A 19511-nucleotide genomic window follows, 5' to 3' on the forward strand; every position below is an offset into this window, starting at 1 on the left:
GGGGCTTGTCAGGCACAGTCAAGTGTAATCCAAAGTCTACAGCATCCTCTTCGACAACTATTTTAATGGAAATAGGGGACATATTGTATCAAGGCTACCATATCCTACTTGAAATGACAGTATCAAAAGTGGGAGTTGATACTATGGCAACAAAGCAGCTTTTTGCCAGATAGGCGAGTCGGAGAGAGGGTAGGCTGTCAGGCCACAGGGGCCGGCAAGCGAGGGAACGAGTGAGAGAGTACACGTAGCGACGAGAGCAAAAGACCCGTTGCCCTAACGCTTTTGTTCACAGCCTTTTTTTTTCCCATTTTGGAATATGATGCAATGAGATGGTATTATGTTGCCATTTTTAATGCCATTATTCTGAAAGGGGGACTTTATGGGATGGGTGAAGAGGGGGGTGCACGGGGGAGGTTTAGGATGCGCACTTTCAAACTTGACTTAATCCATCCTGCTAAAAGCTAATGCATGGTGGCCTTGAACTGTTCTCTCTGGAGATGAGTGATCTTTGTCCACTCTCCCCCTTTCTTTCAGCGCCGTGCTGTTTTTTAAGGGTTCTGCCTCTTTTCAGGCCGGTTTCAATGAGCCCAAGGCATTGTGTCCCACACATTATGATTCACATGCTCTTCCTATGGAGCACAGATTGCACCTTGTACGCCCATAATTGAAAGTGAAGCTAGGAGATCTACTTTGACAGAGATACAGCTAGCTTTCTGCTTCTTTTTTTAGAACACACTCCTCTTATATATTTTGCTTTTAAATATGACCTCTCGTGTTTCTCTCTTTGGAAATGGCTGGTTTTCGTCGTTTCCTTTCCTTTTTTTTTTTCCTCTTTCCCTTGCAACTAGAAGAGGCAGAGTTTGATGTCCTACACGGTCGCTGAAATGCTAAAACCTGAACGGCGGTGGGCTGGTTCCGTGTTCCGATCGGTACGGAGGCCAGTAAGTTGAGACAGCCGCGCTCTAACCTCTAACCAGCCGTGAAGAGAACAGAGGCCAGGGAAACCTGATCTTTGACTCTCGGCACTCTCACGCACCGCCTCTTTCTGAGCGTTTTGTGCGAGCAAGAGAAAAACGGAGTGAGACCTCTCAGATTTCAGCTCTGTCGTTTTCATCCCTCCCCTTGTCCCGAAAGGCCAATCTCTTAATCACTGGGTTTGAGGGGGTGAGAGAACCGAAAGTCCAGGTGACTTCCGTAACTTCCACTTTCGCAGCTGCCACCATTGTCTTGGCATGGGTTGGTTTCAGCTTCCTCACAAATAGGCTGCAAACCTTTGCATTTACATTGTCGACAAAGCCACTGGTCAAATCATGCACATCATCTCATGCATACTTTACAAATGTCAGTGTGCGCTTGTGTTTGGTCAAGTGTTTTCCTGTGTGCACATGATGGGATTAGAGTCACGGCGGTGGCAGATTACCTGTAACTGTGATCTGTTGTGGAGGGGATTAACTTCGTGGCGCTCCACGCTGCGAAGTAACACGACGCAGCGGGGACGGACCACGGTGAGAGCAGTGCAGAGTTAATGCTAGAGCACTGGGGCGATAAAGCTATGATAATCCACTTCTCCTGTGACCTGAGAAGGAGGAGGAGGAGGAGGAGTGAGGGCCTCATTGATGGCTTTACCTGGAGAGAACTTGAAGTAAGGGGCAAGGCTTTATGAGGCGTGGGGAGTTTTAGAAAAACTCTGTGGGAAAGTGGGAGTGGCAGAGCTTTTAATCAGCATGTAGAAATGGTCTGCTTTATGCGACTGTCACTTTAACCTTTTTGCTTTACTGTACTCTTGGAAACCCTCTGGAGACACTGACCATTCTAGGTCATTTACAGTTGAAACTCAAGAACTTGATGATTTTTTTTTAATGAGTAATCCAAAGAAAGTATCAAATATGGCTAGCATTACCTGAAAGTGAAGTTGTTTTGTGTGTGTAAATAAATAAGAACTGTCCTGAAACTCAGACATGGTACTGATGGAACATACAGTGGATTGCAAAAGTGATTATAGCCATGGAACGTTTTCACATTATACCATACTGTAAGCATAGAGGTTTTTTTTGTTGTTGTTATACACCAACCAGAAATGAGGTATAAATGAGAAATAAATAAAAAAATATTTGTTACCAATTAAAACTTTTTTTAAACATGCTTTCTCTGGTTGAAATTCATCAGGGCCAATCAGCAAACAGGAGGAGTTGTGAGCGAGGATGTCAATTTTCAGCGCTGCTTTAGAATTGTAGTCTGCAATGGCTGTGGTTGAGCAATGGCAGAGAATGAAGCCATTTGTTGGCCACACTTCCAAATATTGAATCGACATGAACGGCACTTATCTTCGCAGGATCAATCTGGTGCACGATGTACGTCATGGCCAAATGTGAGCGACTAAATTTGAACTTCAACAGAGTTCTTGCCTCCAGGAAATGAGAACCGAGGGTCCTCACTCCTGACCAACTGTGCAAAGCAAAGCATAGAACGAGGGGCTGCTTTTTACCACTCCAAGGATGGATTAAAGATTAAAAATAAAAATTTCACAAAATGTTCGATAAGATTTAGCATTAATGTGCCATTTAATTAGGTTTAATTTTCTTTATTAAAACTCCACAAGAGGAGTTTTACGTGACGTAAGGATGACTTATTTTGCAGATCAAGAGAAATAAGGAGCTAAAGTGCTAAAAGGAGAAACCATGAGTGCGAAACGGCCACTTCTGCTCTGCCTCCTCCTCAATTAGTCTTGCACTGAGCAGATGCAGCTCCCAGCCTCTCCAGCTCCCTTGCTCTTCCTTTATGACCACATGTACCCTCTCTTCCCTTTTGTTCAGCCGTTAACTCTCCATCTCGCTTTCTGCACACAGTCACAGCCGCCTGCCCATCGATCAGGCTGCTTCTCGCGCTGCATTCATTCTGCACCTACTTGCTCAGTTGCTTCGCTTTTGTGATTCTCCCCTTTCCCCTGAATTCTGACCTTCTGTAAATGTGGCCTGCCCATGAAATGCTCATTCACTCCCTTCTTGTTTGTACATTGTCACAGGATGGCCATGTACCTCCAGGACTAGTGAAGAGCTTTGGCATTGTGCTGTAATTTGCTGTTTGCTTCACTGTTCCTGTCAATGTCGAAACATCTCCCTCTTTTAATTCGAAATTCACTCTCAAGTGCTTGTCAACAGCAACTTTGAATTACGCGCACACGTGTGGATTCACATACATGAACGCACACACACACACACACACACACACACACAAACCCCGTATGCTATCTGAGTGGAAAAAAAGACCTTGGTGAGCAAAAGATTGCTGGAAATGTAAGTTGAACTTTTGTTTTCTGTTCCCTTGAGGCCAGTTTAAATTTAGTTGAATTTGTTCTTTTTTTCCTACTTCTTTTTGTCCTTACTCAGCCACATTTTTCTCCCAATCATGCCATTGCCCCCACAAAGTTCAACCCAACATTTTTGTTGTCTTTTTGTCTCATCTAGTGTTCTCCACCCAGGCCTACCTTGCTAGTGGCTTTTACCCTAAATTAATTTAGGCTAATTATAGTTTAATCAATAAGTGGTGTCTTGCTGTCACTGGGTGTTCATAACTATGGATTAAGCTGCATCCCATTTACCTTTCTATATTTTAAAAATTGAGTCTGTGAATTATTACAAATTAAAGATATTCCAGTTGCAAAATGGAAAGTAAGAAGTTGCGCTAAATTACCTTGATTTTTGCAATTAATTAAACAAGCCACTAAGGAACTTTTTATAACGTAGCAACACATCAACTGCTCCTTTAATGAGGATCCTAACAAATGTTACTATTGCAGCCTTCTACATGTGTAGTCTTAGGGTAGCCATATTTGATTTTGAGGTTAAGTTGGCAAAAAACGTCCCTCTTTTAAAGTTGTATTCCTGCATCAGGAAGCCTTCCACTAACATTCAGAACTATTCTAAGGAAAAGGGTAACGGAATAAGTGTTTTAAAATGTGACCGTTCTGCTTGTGTTTGTCCTCAGACCAACCTTCCCATCTTCAAGCTAAAGGAGTCCTGTGTGCGGAGGCGGTACAGCGACTTTGAGTGGCTCAGAGCGGAGCTGGAGAGAGAAAGCAAGGTAAACTTTCCATACAAGTTCATCATTAAGGCCGTAGAGCTAACAGACTGTAATGTTGATCATACCTACCATGGAGTAGAGTAAGAAAGAAAATGAGGTTTTGAACCCTTGTGAGTGGGTTTGATATTAAAAGTTTTAGGCTAGGTTCAAACACTAGGTCTTGATGCTAAATTTCAATTTTGTGCTGCAATTAGATTTTTGTTTTATTTTTTTTACTAATTAAATGCCACCACCTCAAAGCGACCCGCATTGTGGAAGAAGAATGTTGACGTTGCATATTGCAGTGATGGGATTGTGACTTGATCCGCTACAATGACTCAAGTGTCTTTCATAATTTCATGAACGTGTATTTTGACCGTTGTTAATATCTGAATTTAAGCATCTGGCTTCTTATTCAACCTCTCACGTCAGTGACGTAAAAGTTGGATGAGATGCAGCATGACCGTTCAAACTGCAGACGCTTTGAAAAAAAATTGGATACATATCAGATTTGGTTTCACCTTTGAAAGTGGCACAAATGTGATTTTTTTTTTTTCCGGTGAGTGAAAAGTCAGAATTTGGCCTTACAGACTGTGTGAAAAAAATAAATAAAACCAGACTCGGTCGCAATCCGCGAATTTAGATTGAGGACTCAGAAAAGTTCCTGTTATTGAATCAGATCACTCTGTTTTGGACTCATTAATTTTGAGCACTTAACTGTGTAACTGTTTTAACTCTGGCTGTTTTTTTTTTTGTTTTTTTTCAGGTGGTCGTACCACCTCTGCCGGGAAAAGCTCTTTTCAGGCAGCTTCCTTTCAGAGGAGACGATGGCATATTTGATGACTCTTTCATCGAGGAGCGGAGGCAGGGTCTGGAGCAATTTCTCAACAAGTAAGTCTGTCCGCATCTCTTAAGTCTTCATCTTTCCTTTTTTTTTTCTCTTTTTTTTTTTTTTTTATCTTGCTTTGAAGTTGAAATGATTTCGTCTTCACAAGTTGTTCTGTGCAGCTGCAGTTATTTGCAGCTCCTTCCTGAGCTGAAGTGGTACTTGAACTTTGCAGAACAATGAAACATTTTGTGTGATAACTACATGCAACTTTTTCACTTCTCTTCATATTGTTAACAAACTGAACCCTTGGAGACAGGTTGGCCTTTTTCCCGCTATCCTTCTTAATTCTCTTATAATTATCTTGCGAAGGACAAGAAAACCAAAAGAGGACTTGCGCGTGCACCCCCACATCATTTATTTTTTTTTCCCACATTTGTTTTGTTGTTGATGTGTAATTTATGTTAATTGCAGCTCAAATTACAGCGCGTGGTTCCCCGGGATGGTGTGTACACCTCTGCTTATTTTTGATCCAGCATGTCCTCGTTTTCAGACGGCGAACAATAAAAGTTACAGTGTGATTGTAATCATTTGCCATGATAGCAGACTTGGCCATTATCTTTGTTTCATGTGCAAATGCACCAGTGTTTCCTGTCGGAATATTAAGCGCGTAAAGACAGTTGAGAAAATTAGAAACCACAAATATGTTAAAGTAGAGGAAGATGATTCGGTAATTAGGATTTATACCCCTCCAACCCCCCGTCTTTGCTTCCTGTAAATGAAGCACTGCTGTTGATCATATTATTGTTCAGACGTATTACTGGCCAACATTGTTCAGTCTGTGATTGAGAGCATTGTGAAGAGTAATTCTTTTGAAATGCTAAAGATGATTGTTGCCGTGGAACAAGTAAGAGGGAGGAGAGAGGAGAACGATCACTTTTTGATTACGCCAGTTAAACATAATTTATACTTCAGGTAAGAGAGAAGAGCTCGAATCTCCCGTTTGAAAAGGCTTTTACGTTTAACATCCTCATGGCTCTTGTCCTCTGGGCCGATGTTTCCATATTCGCTAAGCAGAATCCGTTCAGGCAAAATCGTTTTTTTCTTTTTTTTTCTTTTTTCTTTTTTTTTTATTCCTTCCCAGTCATTTCTCTGGTACTTGACCTGAAAATCATTCTGCGCTGTTTCATCTCTCTGCAAATGTTTCCCCATCAGGGGTTAAGATGCGTCCATGTGTGCAATGCTATCGTGTTGATCTGCTCCGAGTGATTTAACATTTTAAAGAATGTCATGTTTAAGGGTCTCAGGTGCACTGGTCCATTCTCGTTATGCTGCTGTGCGTCATCTCAACGGGCCTTCGTGAAAACTTGATGTCAGATTGGCTCTTTAAAAGGAAATGGCATTAAAAACAAGAATTTATAGCAAACCAGCTGTAATAATTGCTGACTTTGATTCGAATTCTCTGCTTTTGATTGGCTTTCAGATACAAACAAACAGTTTTGTTTGTAATTTGAGCAGACAAATAAATGAAATTTATTTGGGTGAAAATTTGCGTCTTAACTAAATTCTTAATGAAGATCTTGGAGATTATTCCTTTTTTAAAATTGTTTTTAGAAATGTCATTTCTTTACATTGGCACTTGCATGATTCCGTCTAGAGTGAAATGTTGTGAAAACGGGTAAAGAAGTTGCGTTAAATTTTAAGCATTTCATTTCTTCCAGTCAAGTTCTTTCTCCTTAGCTGAGGTTGGAAGCTTCGGATGTCGCAATACAATGAAAATGTAATTTTCTGAAACATGTCTCAGACAAGCCTGAGACAAGCATTACATTTGCAATAAGCCATTATCAAAATAAGAAAATAAACACTTGACTCGACTTTTTAATTACTTTTTAAAATGGAATTAGTTACTTTTAGTTTGCCTTTTCAATGATATTCTAATTTGTGATGCACCTTTATTTTGTAACCAGTGTTGAAGTGGAAATTACTTTAACCAATTTAATGAGGGGTATCTAGAAAACTGTTTGGCTTGTAAAATACTGTTCATTGTAAAAAAAAAAAAAAAAAAAATGGTATCATCCAGTGTATGCCTCTTTTTTTCTTGCTGAAATTCTGCATCAGCTACATAAATCATAAAGTGTACATGAGCATCGGGTTCCAGTGAATTACATGGCTTTGAGCTACCGAATTCATTATTTCCCCTTAAATAGATTTTCCTGACTATTTATTTATGTTTTGCAAACGATGCACAAACAACAAGCTTTTTATCAGTGCCATTCAAATGATTCCTAATTATTTTCATTCTCGACCAGTTCAGTTTCCTACAACTATCCCCTTCTCTCAATGGGAGTAAAACGATCTCTCTTGCTCTTGTGTGATTCTTTTCAGAGTGGCCGGACACCCTCTAGCTCAGAACGAACGCTGCCTACACATGTTTCTACAGGACGAGTTTGTGGACAAGAACTACACCCCATCCAAAATCAGACAAGCCTGAGAAAAAAGTAAATAAATCATGGCTCTGCTTGGCCCTACAACCAAAAGCTCTCTTCACTGCTCCAAATGTGTCTCAATAAACTTTTTGGCGACACTTTCTTCTTTCCTACATTGTCTAAGATATTATTTCTTGCCTATGTAAGTTTAAATGCTAATCACTGATTAATGTCTGTTTTGACCTTCCAAATGAAGTCAAGAATGTTCTATACACAGCTGTGGTCTAAAGTGATTCACGGATATTTTTTCTTCATGTCTAAAGATGCCACTAACAAAAATATATTATATATTTATCATTTAGCCTTGTCCTGAATATATTCCTTCATATGTTAGTTTTGAATGAAACTTCTTTGTATGCAACGCTTGTGTAATGTCCCACGCCATCCTCCATCAACGACTGGCACATTGCTCTCCATAACCAGCACTCAAACACACACACACACACACACACACACACACACGCTCGTACATATTCGACGGACCTCGACTTTCAAGCCACACTTAGTTGTTGTCTTAAAAAGGATGCATGTGTGTGTCTGTGCGCATCGTGTCCACCAGCACCTACCCGATGATCACCATGTTTTTTCTAGCATGCAGTTTACACAGAGAGAGAACTGCAGTATTTCTACTGGCAATATGCATTTTGAGATTTGTATACTGCTGTGCCATTTTTGTTTATTTTGAAAAGTTTTCCAATAAAACTGGTGAAATGTCTCCGGGCCAAAGTGCATTTTGTCCTCTGAGCCACATCGTGCTTGCATGCAGTCGCACCAACCGTCGAATTGTATTTAGTGTTTAATAAATGAATCTTGATATAATTTTGTTAAGAAGTGGTGGCTGTTCAAAGGGTTTTTATTAGAGTAGGTGAGGTACATTTTGTGTGAAGTGTTTGAATTGTCTGCTCAAATGATGCACTGCTGTTGCAAGGCTTTTTATTGTCAAATGATTTTAGTGTGCAGGTAAAATGGCTGTTAAATCGATGCATATTTATAATGTAATTAATAAATTCTACCAATTTGGCTGGAATCAAGTCTCAATAACGGAGCACTTATCCTCACCATGAACATCATGGTACACTTTCATTGATTCTTATGAACCATTTTGACTTGGTTTAGACTTTTAGGAACTTTAAACATGCACTTCTAAAATATCACTTATGTGCATATTGTAGAAATTCATTGTGGCTTATCAATTTATTTTTCCACAGGCTCAAAACTAAACATGCACCTCTAATAATTTCTGTGTAATTCTCTTATGGCAAGTTGCAGGAAAACTAAAGGATTTGACTCTGAAATAATTCTGTCTTCATATTTCTCTTGAGTAGCAGAGTTTGTTTCCTAGTGTTTAAAATATCAATAAGGTTTAGATCTCAGACTTTCCAGAAGCTTAATGTTACGGGTCTTTTATTAAAAAAGAAAAACTTTTGGCACGTTGCTAAACACAAGTTTTAAGGTTGAAGAATTATTTGTTCTTTATGTTCGTTATTTCTCCCAGTGAAATACACAAGTACCACTGATATTGAAGCAAGAGCATGATTCCACCATAGCCATGCCTGAAAGTTCCCACAGTGTTATTTGGCCTGAAAGCCTCACCATTTCTTCACCAACCACTGGTTTTGTTTCATTTCACCAGGAAACATTTGGCTTTCCCTTTAAGCAGCTACAAATTTTGCCTACGCCTCAAAGTTTCTCTATCGAAACATGAACTTCCGTCTTGTTCATGAACGTCCTCTGAGCTGTTTGAGTCGGGTGACTAAAACTTCGACACAGTTGGGTGTTCCAGCAGGGGGAATCATCTGAGACACACACATTGAAACTTGCTTTGAACAGGACATTGCAAATTAAAATAAGCTCCTGGAACATTCCCAAACCTTTAACTTATTCTAGACAGGAAACTAAATGAATAATGCCAGACACCATGTGGTTTTCCTACAAATTGTTGAGGGATTTTTTTTTTTCAAACATTAGTGAGGCTGCCTACACGCATTTGGGCCTGTTTTACTCTTGTATTAGAGAAATTTTGCGTTCAATTCAAATTTATCTGCTCTTATTAACTCCAGAAGATTGTTTTTGCATAAATATTCAGAACAGGTCATGAAAGTTGATCAAATGCATTGATCTGTTGGTGTGTCGAGCAGTGTAATGGGATACTGAATTGTGACAACATGTCATTAAATGGATATGTCACGCATTGTTAGTTGTATGTTTTGTATCTTGGACATTTCAAGAGTCAAAATAATCGAGTGTAGGAGGAGCAACAAGATGAAAAAGCTTCAACTGCTGCTGTTTTCTGGTATCTGACGTATGAAACCAGCTGAGTTCAGTCTTCACCTCTTTTATTCTCTTTGTTACAACTCTAAATAGTTATAACTCAGGATATTTACAGCAAACTCAAAAGAACACAGGCCACAAAAGAACATTTCCAAGTGCTGAATATTATTTTATCCAATGTTAGTGTCTGTCGTCACAAAGTCAACCTAAAGACATTTTTGAAATGCTGCTGCGTCTGAAAACAGGACACACGGACGGATGGGACAGCAGCCTCTGAAATGACTTCCTCGAATAATTTTACAGCAACAGTTTTCACGTCAAAGTCTATTTTCTTCGTTGTTGCCCCCTTTTTGTGCATTTGGTTTCAGCACTGGATTGCGGAACAGAGACTCGGGGGGGGGGGGGGGGCTCTCACTGTTGGGGCATCTTTTTGGTTTCCTCCACTGGGACTGAACACAGCAATTACAAGATTAAATTGGTCATCAAGCTCATTGGTCTCAAAGACACTCGAAAGACATCGTAATGTACAGCATTTCTGTTTCAAAATGGACTTGGCAGGCGCTCTTTTAGAGTCTTAAGGCGACATTTAAATACTGTAAACTGCAATTTTCTGAGCCTAATCCTTAACTAGTGCAACTGTTAATAGGCGATCCGGCTGTGTTGGGAGTCTTTACTTCAGTGTGGAGCCTACAGGCCTAAAAAGACTTTGTGCTCCGTGAAAACTTCAACCCACGTCTGCTGCACCTACGTTGAGTTGACCTTCTGTCCAGATCTGGGTGGATGTCTTAGTCCTTTTCCACGCCTCTGGACAGTCAGATAGTTCATATATCACTTGATTTGTACATGTCTGACAGAAGCCTTGTGATAGGAACGTTCCCAATGGTCTTTTTGAAGAACACTTCCTCTATGGTGGATGGGCTGATGGAGCGGAGTGCCGGGAGGAGCAGCAACAGCTTCCCGAAGCGGCAGGGCTGAGTTGGGTACCTGAAACAGGGAAAAAAGTTCTAAAACCACCTTTTATACATGTTCTGTTTAGTATAACACTAAGAAAGAACAACCAGTTAAGACCAAGACACATGATCCATCAGGTTGAAGTTAAGTCTGCATAATCCAAGTGATGACAGACAGGCTTGGATGGATTAGATTCTAACCTGTGGTGCTCTGTGTATTTATAGCTTGTGGAAAAGTAGAACAAGAAGAAATAATATTCTTGTACTCTACAAATGGGTGACCAGACAGTCTGGCTATGAAAATCCCACCTGCAGTTTTCTACAAGATAGCAAGGGGAGAAAGGCGTATGTGGACGAAGGCATTGTGGTCAAATTAAACCATTTAGGTCAACATACAAAATGCTTTCGTGGTGGGAAAAATAGCACTGCAAATTATTCTGAACACATCAACAACACTGTGAAATTTGGTGGTGGGGGCATCATACTGAGGAATCATGTCCTTCAGAAAAAAGCAGGGAAGCTGGATAGATCTAAATACACACTGATCCACATTAAAATAAAACAGGTTGAGGCTGCAGTGACTTCACACTGAGGTCAGAGTTCACTTCCCATCAAGACAGCGATCCTAAACAGACAGCCAAAGCTTCAAGGGAATTGTTGAGGTCCAAAAATATATTCATGTTTTAGAATAATGAATCAAAATATGAAGAGATACTGTATTTTATTTTGTTTTATTTTATGCAGGTTCTCCATCCAAATGACCTGAGGTTGAGTTTCTGTTTCAGGAGTCTGCGACCTGCGGCATCAGAGCCACAACTGACTCTCTGGACGCTCTGCAACGGCTCTCAACAACCTATGCTAAAATGACGGAGAGCAGACTAAGGTTTATAAAAATCGATATGATCACAAATTACTTTTTAAGCAGTTTTCCAGTTTTGTTTTAAAATAATTGCATTGGATTGACAAAATAGAATGACACTAAAAGTAATAAATTTTAGGTCTATTTTTCCTGTCAGTTTGAAAACGACGTGTTTGACTTTACATCATTTTCCACAAATATCACCATTCATCAGAAGGAAATATGTTTGCAGTGTCATGTCTGTCTCTTTTTCACATACCTGGTGTGGATGTAGCTGTTGAGTGTGAGCTGTGCTTCATCTTGTAGTGCAGCGATGGCGCTGGCATTGCGGAAACTCCTTAATTCAGTGCTGCCTTGGGTAGGAACTGTAAAACATAGTCTGTTTAGGTTCGTGGAACGGATTAAGCTGAGGTCGCTCAAGATTCAACCATCCCCTTTGACTTTGTCTGATAGTTTCAGGTAGCAACTTGTAGGATGTTTCTTTTTTTCTTTTTTTTTTGGAAGCTAACAACCACACACCTGCTTTGAACGTCACGATGCATTTTAAACACGCGAACTCCGTCGCGTCGAGGCGCATCTGTCGGAATCTGGTCACCACCTCCTGAAGTGCCTGGATCTCAGACATGATCTTGTTCATCCGCTGAGATTCTGTGTTTTCTGTGTTCATCCCTGTTAATGGAAATGAGAGAAAAGTGTGTCACCATGTGGGAAAAGAATGCAGCACCAAGCAGTCACACACTGTCTGCTCATAGAAGAATTTTAGGATTTTACGTACCAGAGACAGCAAGAAGAGTCGTGGAGTCCACAGGAATTGCCCACTGAGCGATACCCAGAACAAACAGCTCCCTCCAGGCGTCCTCCAACAGGATCAGCTGAGAAATGATTGGTTTGTTTAAGCCAGCATGAATATTTGTCCATTTATGACATTTTTATTAGATTGTGCTTCTATTTTTTCTTTTTTGCCTAAAAAAAGGAAAAAAAAAGGAAAAAAAAAGCTTTTGACTGTTGCTGTTTCTGTAACGCACCTGATCCATTCAGTTTCATTTTTGTGACGTCAGTATGGCTTCAAAACACTTTCTGAGCTTAATCATGTAGCTGAGGAACTGTGATATAATAGAAGTAAATAGATAAATAAATGAGAACAAATGATGTGTGAATCGGCAGAGCATAATGTCAGCCCACAGACACTGAAAAGATTAACTGCAGGAGCTTCACCACCATAAAACACCTGAGGGCTCAACAGCAGCCATTAACTACTTTTACACAGCCTTAATACACACACACACACACACACACACACACACACACACACACACACACACACACACACACACACAGTACTGTGAAATTTTGTCAATTTGAGTATTCTGACCACATTATCCTTTTTTTGGCGTTATCTGGTACAGCACATGAAATGGTGACAATTATCTTTTATCTTTTTTTATTTTTTAAAGTACATTATTAATATTATTTGTCCGATAACTGGCCTCATATAGATATCTACTAAGAATGCTAAAACCTTACTTTTGATTTCATTCACATGTGATGTTTATTAACTTTTTTGGAGCAATAATAATAATAATAATAATAATAATAATAATAATAATAATAATAATAATAATAATAATAATAATAGATTTGTTTAATAATATAGTATTTTTGCTTCTGTCTCTAGTATATACATGTGACTTTGTGCTGTTTGTTCCTCTCTGTTCCAGTGTTTGCTCTTTGGTTGCTTTCTCCAACTTCACAAGACAAACTGTGATTCTTACGGCCTTTAGTTGCTGCCTTACTAACTTAGTTCTTCCATTATTTATTGTTTTGGTAATATTGCGAAAAAGAAACAATAGATTATAAAGGTGTAAATTATGAGGTGCCAAATAGATATATAATATCCAAAGTACATGTAGGTATGAAAACCCCTATAAACGTTAAATGCTTAATCTTTTCACGTGTTCTTACTAAGATTTTGGGCTAATAGAAACAAAATTCGATGCAGGTCATGAATTTAAAGTTTACCTGATCAGATAGAGGCAGGGTGGAGAATGCGGGAACGCTTTTGGCCCACTTGATGCTCATGAAGAGGAGGCGCGCTGCGGACTCGCACACGGACTCCGTGGCCACCTCGTATAAATACATGGGGGTGCCGCTGACTTCATGGGGATACTGCAGGACGCGAGACATAAAAAAAAAAGCAAACACGTGTCAAAAGTCTTAGTGAATCACAGTTTAGAGAACAGCGAGCTGCAAAGATCAAATTCCAAGCTCCGGCACGTGATTTTATAATCATTAAGTGTTTCTTGTGCTGGACTGGAAGAAAAAAAAAATCTAATTGGCGGATTTGTGCTTCTTACAGGATGCTAAATCGGGACAAGAATTTCAGCTTCTAACCTCTGTAGGAAAAAAAAAAAATAAAGATCTTATTTGGAGCAACTAAAACAGCATCATCAAACCTGAGTGTGTTTTCTTTTCAAGGGGTTTTCTAGGCTTTTTAAACCTCTTAATATTATGTCAGCTCATTTCCCACAGCATGGTGGCTTTGATGAAGAAACATTAAAGATTTAGTAAAATTAAAAAAAAAGAAATAACAATATTCTAGAGTACATTTCAGAACATCGTACCTTGGGGGTGGGTTGTGCTAAACCCACGATCGCCTGTCTTTCTGGCGTGGTTGCTACTGAGCTCATCTCCAGGTTGTGGGGCTCCAGCTGCGTGACCGTGGTGAAGAAAGGAGGCCCGGGCAGCGAAGATCCCGGGAAGTGGGTCGAGGAGCCGTTCACCTCTTTGTGGCCCCGGAAATAAAGGGCGACTTGTTTGCGGATGGTGGACGTCCGGGGCCCCCTTTCATGCTGGACGGCTGCAAAAGTGGGACAGCGGACACACGGAGTTCAAGGAATGGTTTCTGAAAGAGCGAACTGCCTTCTTTTAAGGAAATCTAATCTGCATTCATTGAGAGTGCCTGTAAAAATGTGGCTCTTTTTAACATAGGTGTAAAGTTAAAAACTAAAACAAAACAAATAATCAAGTTCCACTTATGACTCAGAGCATAGCCCAGGGTTGCATGTGGCTTTAAGCAGAATTTTATGTGGGGTGCCACTTCCTGTTAATGCCCATGACCCAACAGAGCCCATCATTAGAGTTTCAACGCGAATTTGGTGGATTTGGAGAAACAGCTCCATGATTTACATGGAAGTGTGCAATAATTTGTTTAGTTTTATTTGCAAACAGTTGCAGTGCGCATATAGCGGGACGCCAGCTCAGACACAAGCAGCAGAAAAGATGAAACGGTCGCTAAAAATGTTAACAGAGATTCAACTATTGAAATTTTTTATGCTCATTTGACACCAGTAAATTTACCAAACTTTAAAAATTTGATTTTATTTATTTTATGCCATTTGAAATATTAAAATTTACACCCCCTCCCCCCCCCGCCACCCCCCAAAAAACAATAAACAAACAAACAAACAAAAAAAGCTGCACATAAGTGCATAAATAAAATCTTGTATTAAAAAAGAACATTCGCAAGACTGTCAAATACAAATGTGCAGGGAGGGGCACAGCCTCCCTTCATCCCCCCATCGGAGGCGCCAGTGCAACAAACAAGTCCAAGCAATTAACTTATATTGAAAGCCGCACCACGCTGCAACCAACGTTCCCTTCAAAACAAGCAAATAGCAGGTAATTATCAGCTTCTTTGCAGCTTTCATTAACAGCCTTAATAAACTTTTCCACCTCGGAACCAAACGCCACAGCATGGCGTGTCTATAGTCAGAGCCATAATTAAATCAAGCCCATTTACCGTCTTTATTCATGTTCACTTCCAGACACTTTTTCAAACGACACGCTCGGCATTGGTTCCTGTGAGTTTTGTCAACGGGACAGCCACCCTGCACAGAGACAACAAGGAAAAGAGGGGCGGAGGGGGGCGCGGGAGGGAAGAAGAAAACAAGAAAAAAAAAAAAAGAGGGTTAAAACGAAATCCTCCTGCTATTATCCTCCTGGGAGGCAAATCTCCAGGTAAAAGATCGCGCTATTATCTTGCAGTTATGGACCCCGCTCCCCTGCGGCTCTAGTGCGGCCTCATCCCATGGATAAGTACTCGATCCCGCCCTCTGCCGCCTTAAATCCTCGACTGGGAATCATCACATTAGATTGGATTACACCTGATATATTAGAGCTGCGCTGTGTTTAGGCCAGTACTTAATGGTGCAGGCATGACACAATTAGGCTCATCAAGGAAGATTTAACACAGCGACCAAAAAAAAAAAAAAAAAGAAAAAAAAAAAAGAGCGAGACACAGAAAGCTCCGTGCGTAAAATGCGCATTTTGTGCGTAAAGGTAAAACGTTTTTTTTTTTTCTAAAAGGAACCAGTATTCCTGTATATCAGTATTCATGTTTGCAGAAAAAGTTGCATAACAACTTATTACAATAGAAAAATATGAACAACCGCTGCTGCGAGTCCGTATTTTTCTTTCTTGCATGGAAAAAAAAATCCAATCAACTAATTCAAATAGTTTGAATAGCACACACTGTCTGAAATTAGCAACTAAAACAATTCCGAGAACTTCCCCTCCTCACCTGTGAGCCCGACTTGCACACATAGGTTCGGTTCCTCCGGATGCTCCTCTTGAAGAATCCCGAGCAGCCGTCGCATGCGTAAACACCGTAGTGTTTTCCTGAGCTGCGATCGCCGCACACTTTGCATGGGATGTCCAGAATCCGACCTTGGAGATGCCAGAATGTCAGTTGGACAGCATTCAAAATCAAGATTCAGTCAAGACCGAAGTAAATGAATGGAATATGGTGGCAAATCGTGGTGGTGTATCCACGCTTTTTGAGTTTATACAGTAATATGATTCAAACTTGCACGATCTGCGGTGACATTAACTTTGTAAATGACTCTGGAGCAACAGATAAATTGTCGAGAGAAAGATTTATTTTTCGGGCAAACATGGACGCACGGCCCTTTCTTCACCCAACCATGACCATGGGAATTCACTGGAGCATATTTCGGGAATAAAGTCCGGTGGGAAGCGTCATATCTGAGCTCCCTAAGACAATAGCCCGAGGGCGCACAATGGAGACATTAGGGGAAAGTGTTAACTTAATGATTTTCCCCCATTGAACCTCGTCTGACTGCCTGCATCTCGACAAGCTGCCAACTCCACTTCATAATGGGACTCGACAGCTGCTTTATCCCGCAGGTCTATAGGCCCCAGGATTAGGGAGTGACACTGCACTGCGAGAATAATGCGCACCAACTCGTTTCACCAACTCAAATGAAGTGTATGTAAATCGAGCCCAGTGTAGATGAAAAAAAATGTGATTTTTTTTTTGTGAAGATTTTGTATTCAAATCTGTTGAAAAAGAACTATATTTGTATGCATATGAGGGAGCTTTCCCCCCCCCTCTCGCTCTGGAGGGAAAAGCCGACTATGTAATTACACTGACGTTTTGCCACCTGCTCATTGATTCACCAGTGACCCGTCAAAAAGGGTAGCATGGGAATAACTACTCGGCAGCAAAGACAATGACTTCAGGGGAGAGTTATACGACTTCAATTGGCTGTTTATTCAGAATCAGAAGGCCGTGGGGAATATTGGTCTATGGGACACAACCAACTTACTTTACAGCATATAGGAATGTGATTCTAAATGTTACATGAAAAGGTTTATCTTTAAAAATACATATATTTTTAAAAAGAACCAAATTAGCATCTGGTTCTTACTTATCAACTGGCTCTTAAAATATGTAAGAGGAAAAAAATGTTAATGAAAATATTATTGTTTCTCTTTGCATGCATTGGAGGAAAAATCTACTAAATGTTTGGATTTAATTAAATTTCATTAAACCCAACTTTTTTTTAAACGACTTTTTTAAATCAAAAAAATAAATGATAATAAAAAAGCGTTAAAAATCGACGACAAATAATAAACCGCGGAATTTGACTGTCGATTTAAATGAATCGGTGACGAATTTTTGTTGTGGAAAAAAGGTTTAGTTTCCCACCGTGGGGGTCCAGTGCGGGTCCATTGTGTGCATTAATTGCCTGAAAATATATGGCATATTTTATTAACGTAATCACCATCAAGACTAATAAAAAGGAGACTGTATTTCGGGACAATATGACATTTGGTATAGGAAGGAGGAAGCGATTCCAAATTACATTTAAACACTCATTTAAAAGCATGTTGAGTAGCTGCAGAAAGTTAAGTTTCTAATGCAATCACAACATTTAGGGAAAAGGGAAACACCGAAACAAAAACTTAGCATCACAGATTTTGATGTGATGAAACTACAAACAACTAAATGAAAAGAAATACCACTACATGTGAATTTGACAGAAATTTGTAAAAATTTGTTGAGGAAATATATTTCATTTGGTGTTTCTAAAGATCAGACGTTTAATATTTGCACTTTTTTTTGGGCCTTGTGCAAAGATGTTTAGAAAAGTTCCAAAGCTCAAAAAAATGAGACAAAGAACCGTAAATATACCGCTCTAATACAATCACAATATTTAAGGTTAAGTAACTGCAAAATATTAAAGTCGTTTTAGGACATTTTAAATGTATAAATTAGAGCACATAAAAAATTAGTTCAAGCAAAGTTAAGTCAGAGGATTTTTTAAATCAAAATTAAATACTTAGCAAAAATAAAGTTGCCTTAGTTTGTTGCATTTTTATTTTTATTTAATTTAATGTAATTTTTACGTCGGAAGAACTTACATGAAACAGGCAACAAGTGTCATCGAGTGTGGTGCATAATCCTTCTTTAAATTATTTCTGTATTGGTCTATTTCTTTACGAAACACAAGAAGACACCTTGCGTGTGACAACACATCTAAATAAAATAGATCACACATGACTATCTGAAAAAGACAAAATTATTGCTTAAAAGCTGTAAATTGTACGTGCAAAAAGTTTCTTGATTATTTTACTTTATTTTTGTAAATCAAGTCCGAGAAAGGCCTTGCTTAGACGGCGGAATATAGTTGAGGAACATCGAGAAATGGATGAGAGAAACTTACTTGATTTGACGTTCAGAATATCCAAACAGCCACTTGTTGAACCGGCGGGTTTGCTCATCGTGAATGTTCAGGTCTTTCTACAGTCTCTCAAGGAAAATGTTCCCCCCTTTCTTTAAAAAAAAAAAATTTTACTTTAGGAGTACAACAAGAAAACAGTTGTAGTAGAAGCGGCGTGTTTTGCTCTTCAGCGGATAAAAAGTCCAGTTACCAACTTGTCAGAGTCGCAGGCTTCGTTTGAGAGCTCCAAATGAAAACTCAGCGCCCGAGCTTTATCTCGGCACCCTTTGCCTTCATTACAGCCGGACTGCAGCTCCGGCATGCAGGAGAGACGCAACCGGGTGTCGGTGACAGGCAGCAGCGCTGCTCCGGCAGGTCGGTGCGCACCAACCAGGCGCGTAAAGTTGGATGAGGGCGAAGGAAAGAAACCACCGCCTGCGGAGGATCCGACGGGGCGCTGAAGCCGCTAGAGAAACGGAAATAAAAAGAAAAAAAAAAAGGCAAATTTTGGGCTAAAATCAGAGGTGAAAATGTGTTAAACGCATCGGGACGCGAGGTGACTTTGTGCTGCGAGTTCCCCTCGAATAAGCGTCGGTAATATTTATGAGAAGTGTCAGGGGGAGGCTGGAGGGTGGAGAGCTCCACTTCCTCCATCCACTTGGCTTTCTACACTAAACTCCAACCTGACGTCACCGGGAGTGTGAGGGTGTTTGTGTGTGTGTTTGTTTGTGTGTGTGTGCGTGTGTGTGCGTGTGTGTGTGTGTGTGTGTGTGTGTGTGTGTGTGTGTGTGTGTGTGAGTGTGTGGAAAGGATAGGGATGCAAAGTTCCATGGGTGAAAAGGCGGCGCATAAGTTTAAAAAAAAAATACTTTTATGAGACATGTTAGTATTTTTTCTGTAGAAGTTCTAAATTAATCCAAAAGTTGCACTTTTAGAAATATATATATATGATTTTTTTTTATTCATTTGGGGTAAAAATAGGCAGTAGGAGTCAAAGTGCATCTGCAAGTGTGCAGGGACAGTATTTGGGGCTTC

At 40.0% G+C, this 19511-nt stretch overlaps 2 protein-coding genes across 3 annotated transcripts in view; one reads left to right on the top strand and one right to left on the bottom strand.

Annotated features, from left to right (window-relative positions):
* Positions 1-8086, top strand: part of snx3 (sorting nexin 3) — a 13016-nt gene extending 4930 nt beyond the window's left edge. Inside the window, exons 2-4 of the mRNA XM_008397659.2 lie at positions 3985-4080; positions 4826-4950; positions 7271-8086. Of these exons, the coding sequence (XP_008395881.1) occupies positions 3985-4080; positions 4826-4950; positions 7271-7376 (327 nt within the window). The 3' untranslated portion in view covers positions 7377-8086. The remainder of the gene's footprint in view (positions 1-3984; positions 4081-4825; positions 4951-7270) is intronic.
* Positions 8087-9690: 1604 nt separating this feature from the next.
* Positions 9691-19145, bottom strand: nr2e1 (nuclear receptor subfamily 2, group E, member 1). 2 transcript variants are annotated; one of them, XM_008397654.2, is made up of 10 exons: positions 18688-19145; positions 18480-18589; positions 16031-16176; positions 15251-15338; positions 14073-14308; positions 13471-13617; positions 12227-12323; positions 11971-12120; positions 11711-11816; positions 9691-10626 (listed from the first exon to the last, which is right to left on the bottom strand). In XM_008397654.2, the coding sequence occupies exons 2-10, from the start codon at positions 18535-18537 to the stop codon at positions 10464-10466; spliced, it is 1191 nt and encodes a 396-aa protein (XP_008395876.1). In that variant the 5' UTR covers positions 18538-18589; positions 18688-19145; the 3' UTR covers positions 9691-10463. The 2 variants fall into 2 exon arrangements, with proteins under 2 accessions (XP_008395876.1, XP_008395875.1); XM_008397653.2 differs by having other exon boundaries at positions 18480-19145.
* Positions 19146-19511: the final 366 nt, after the last annotated feature.

The sequence above is a fragment of the Poecilia reticulata genome, linkage group LG21 (genome assembly GCF_000633615.1).
Source record: "Poecilia reticulata strain Guanapo linkage group LG21, Guppy_female_1.0+MT, whole genome shotgun sequence".
Taxonomy (NCBI): Eukaryota; Metazoa; Chordata; class Actinopteri; order Cyprinodontiformes; family Poeciliidae; genus Poecilia; species Poecilia reticulata.

What these genes read in the sequence shown, in the direction of transcription:
- nr2e1 (XM_008397654.2), bottom strand. Translation starts at nt 18,537, where the DNA reads ATGAGCAAACCCGCCGGTTCAACAAGTGGCTGTTTGGATATTCTGAAC. An exon ending in TATTCTGAACGTCAAATCAA is followed by an intron (nt 16,177 to 18,479) that starts GTAAGTTTCTCT and finishes GGCATCTCCAAG; the next exon opens with GTCGGATTCTGGACATCCCA. An exon ending in AACAGCTACATCCACACCAG is followed by an intron (nt 10,627 to 11,710) that starts GTATGTGAAAAA and finishes TCCCTGTTTCAG; the next exon opens with GTACCCAACTCAGCCCTGCC.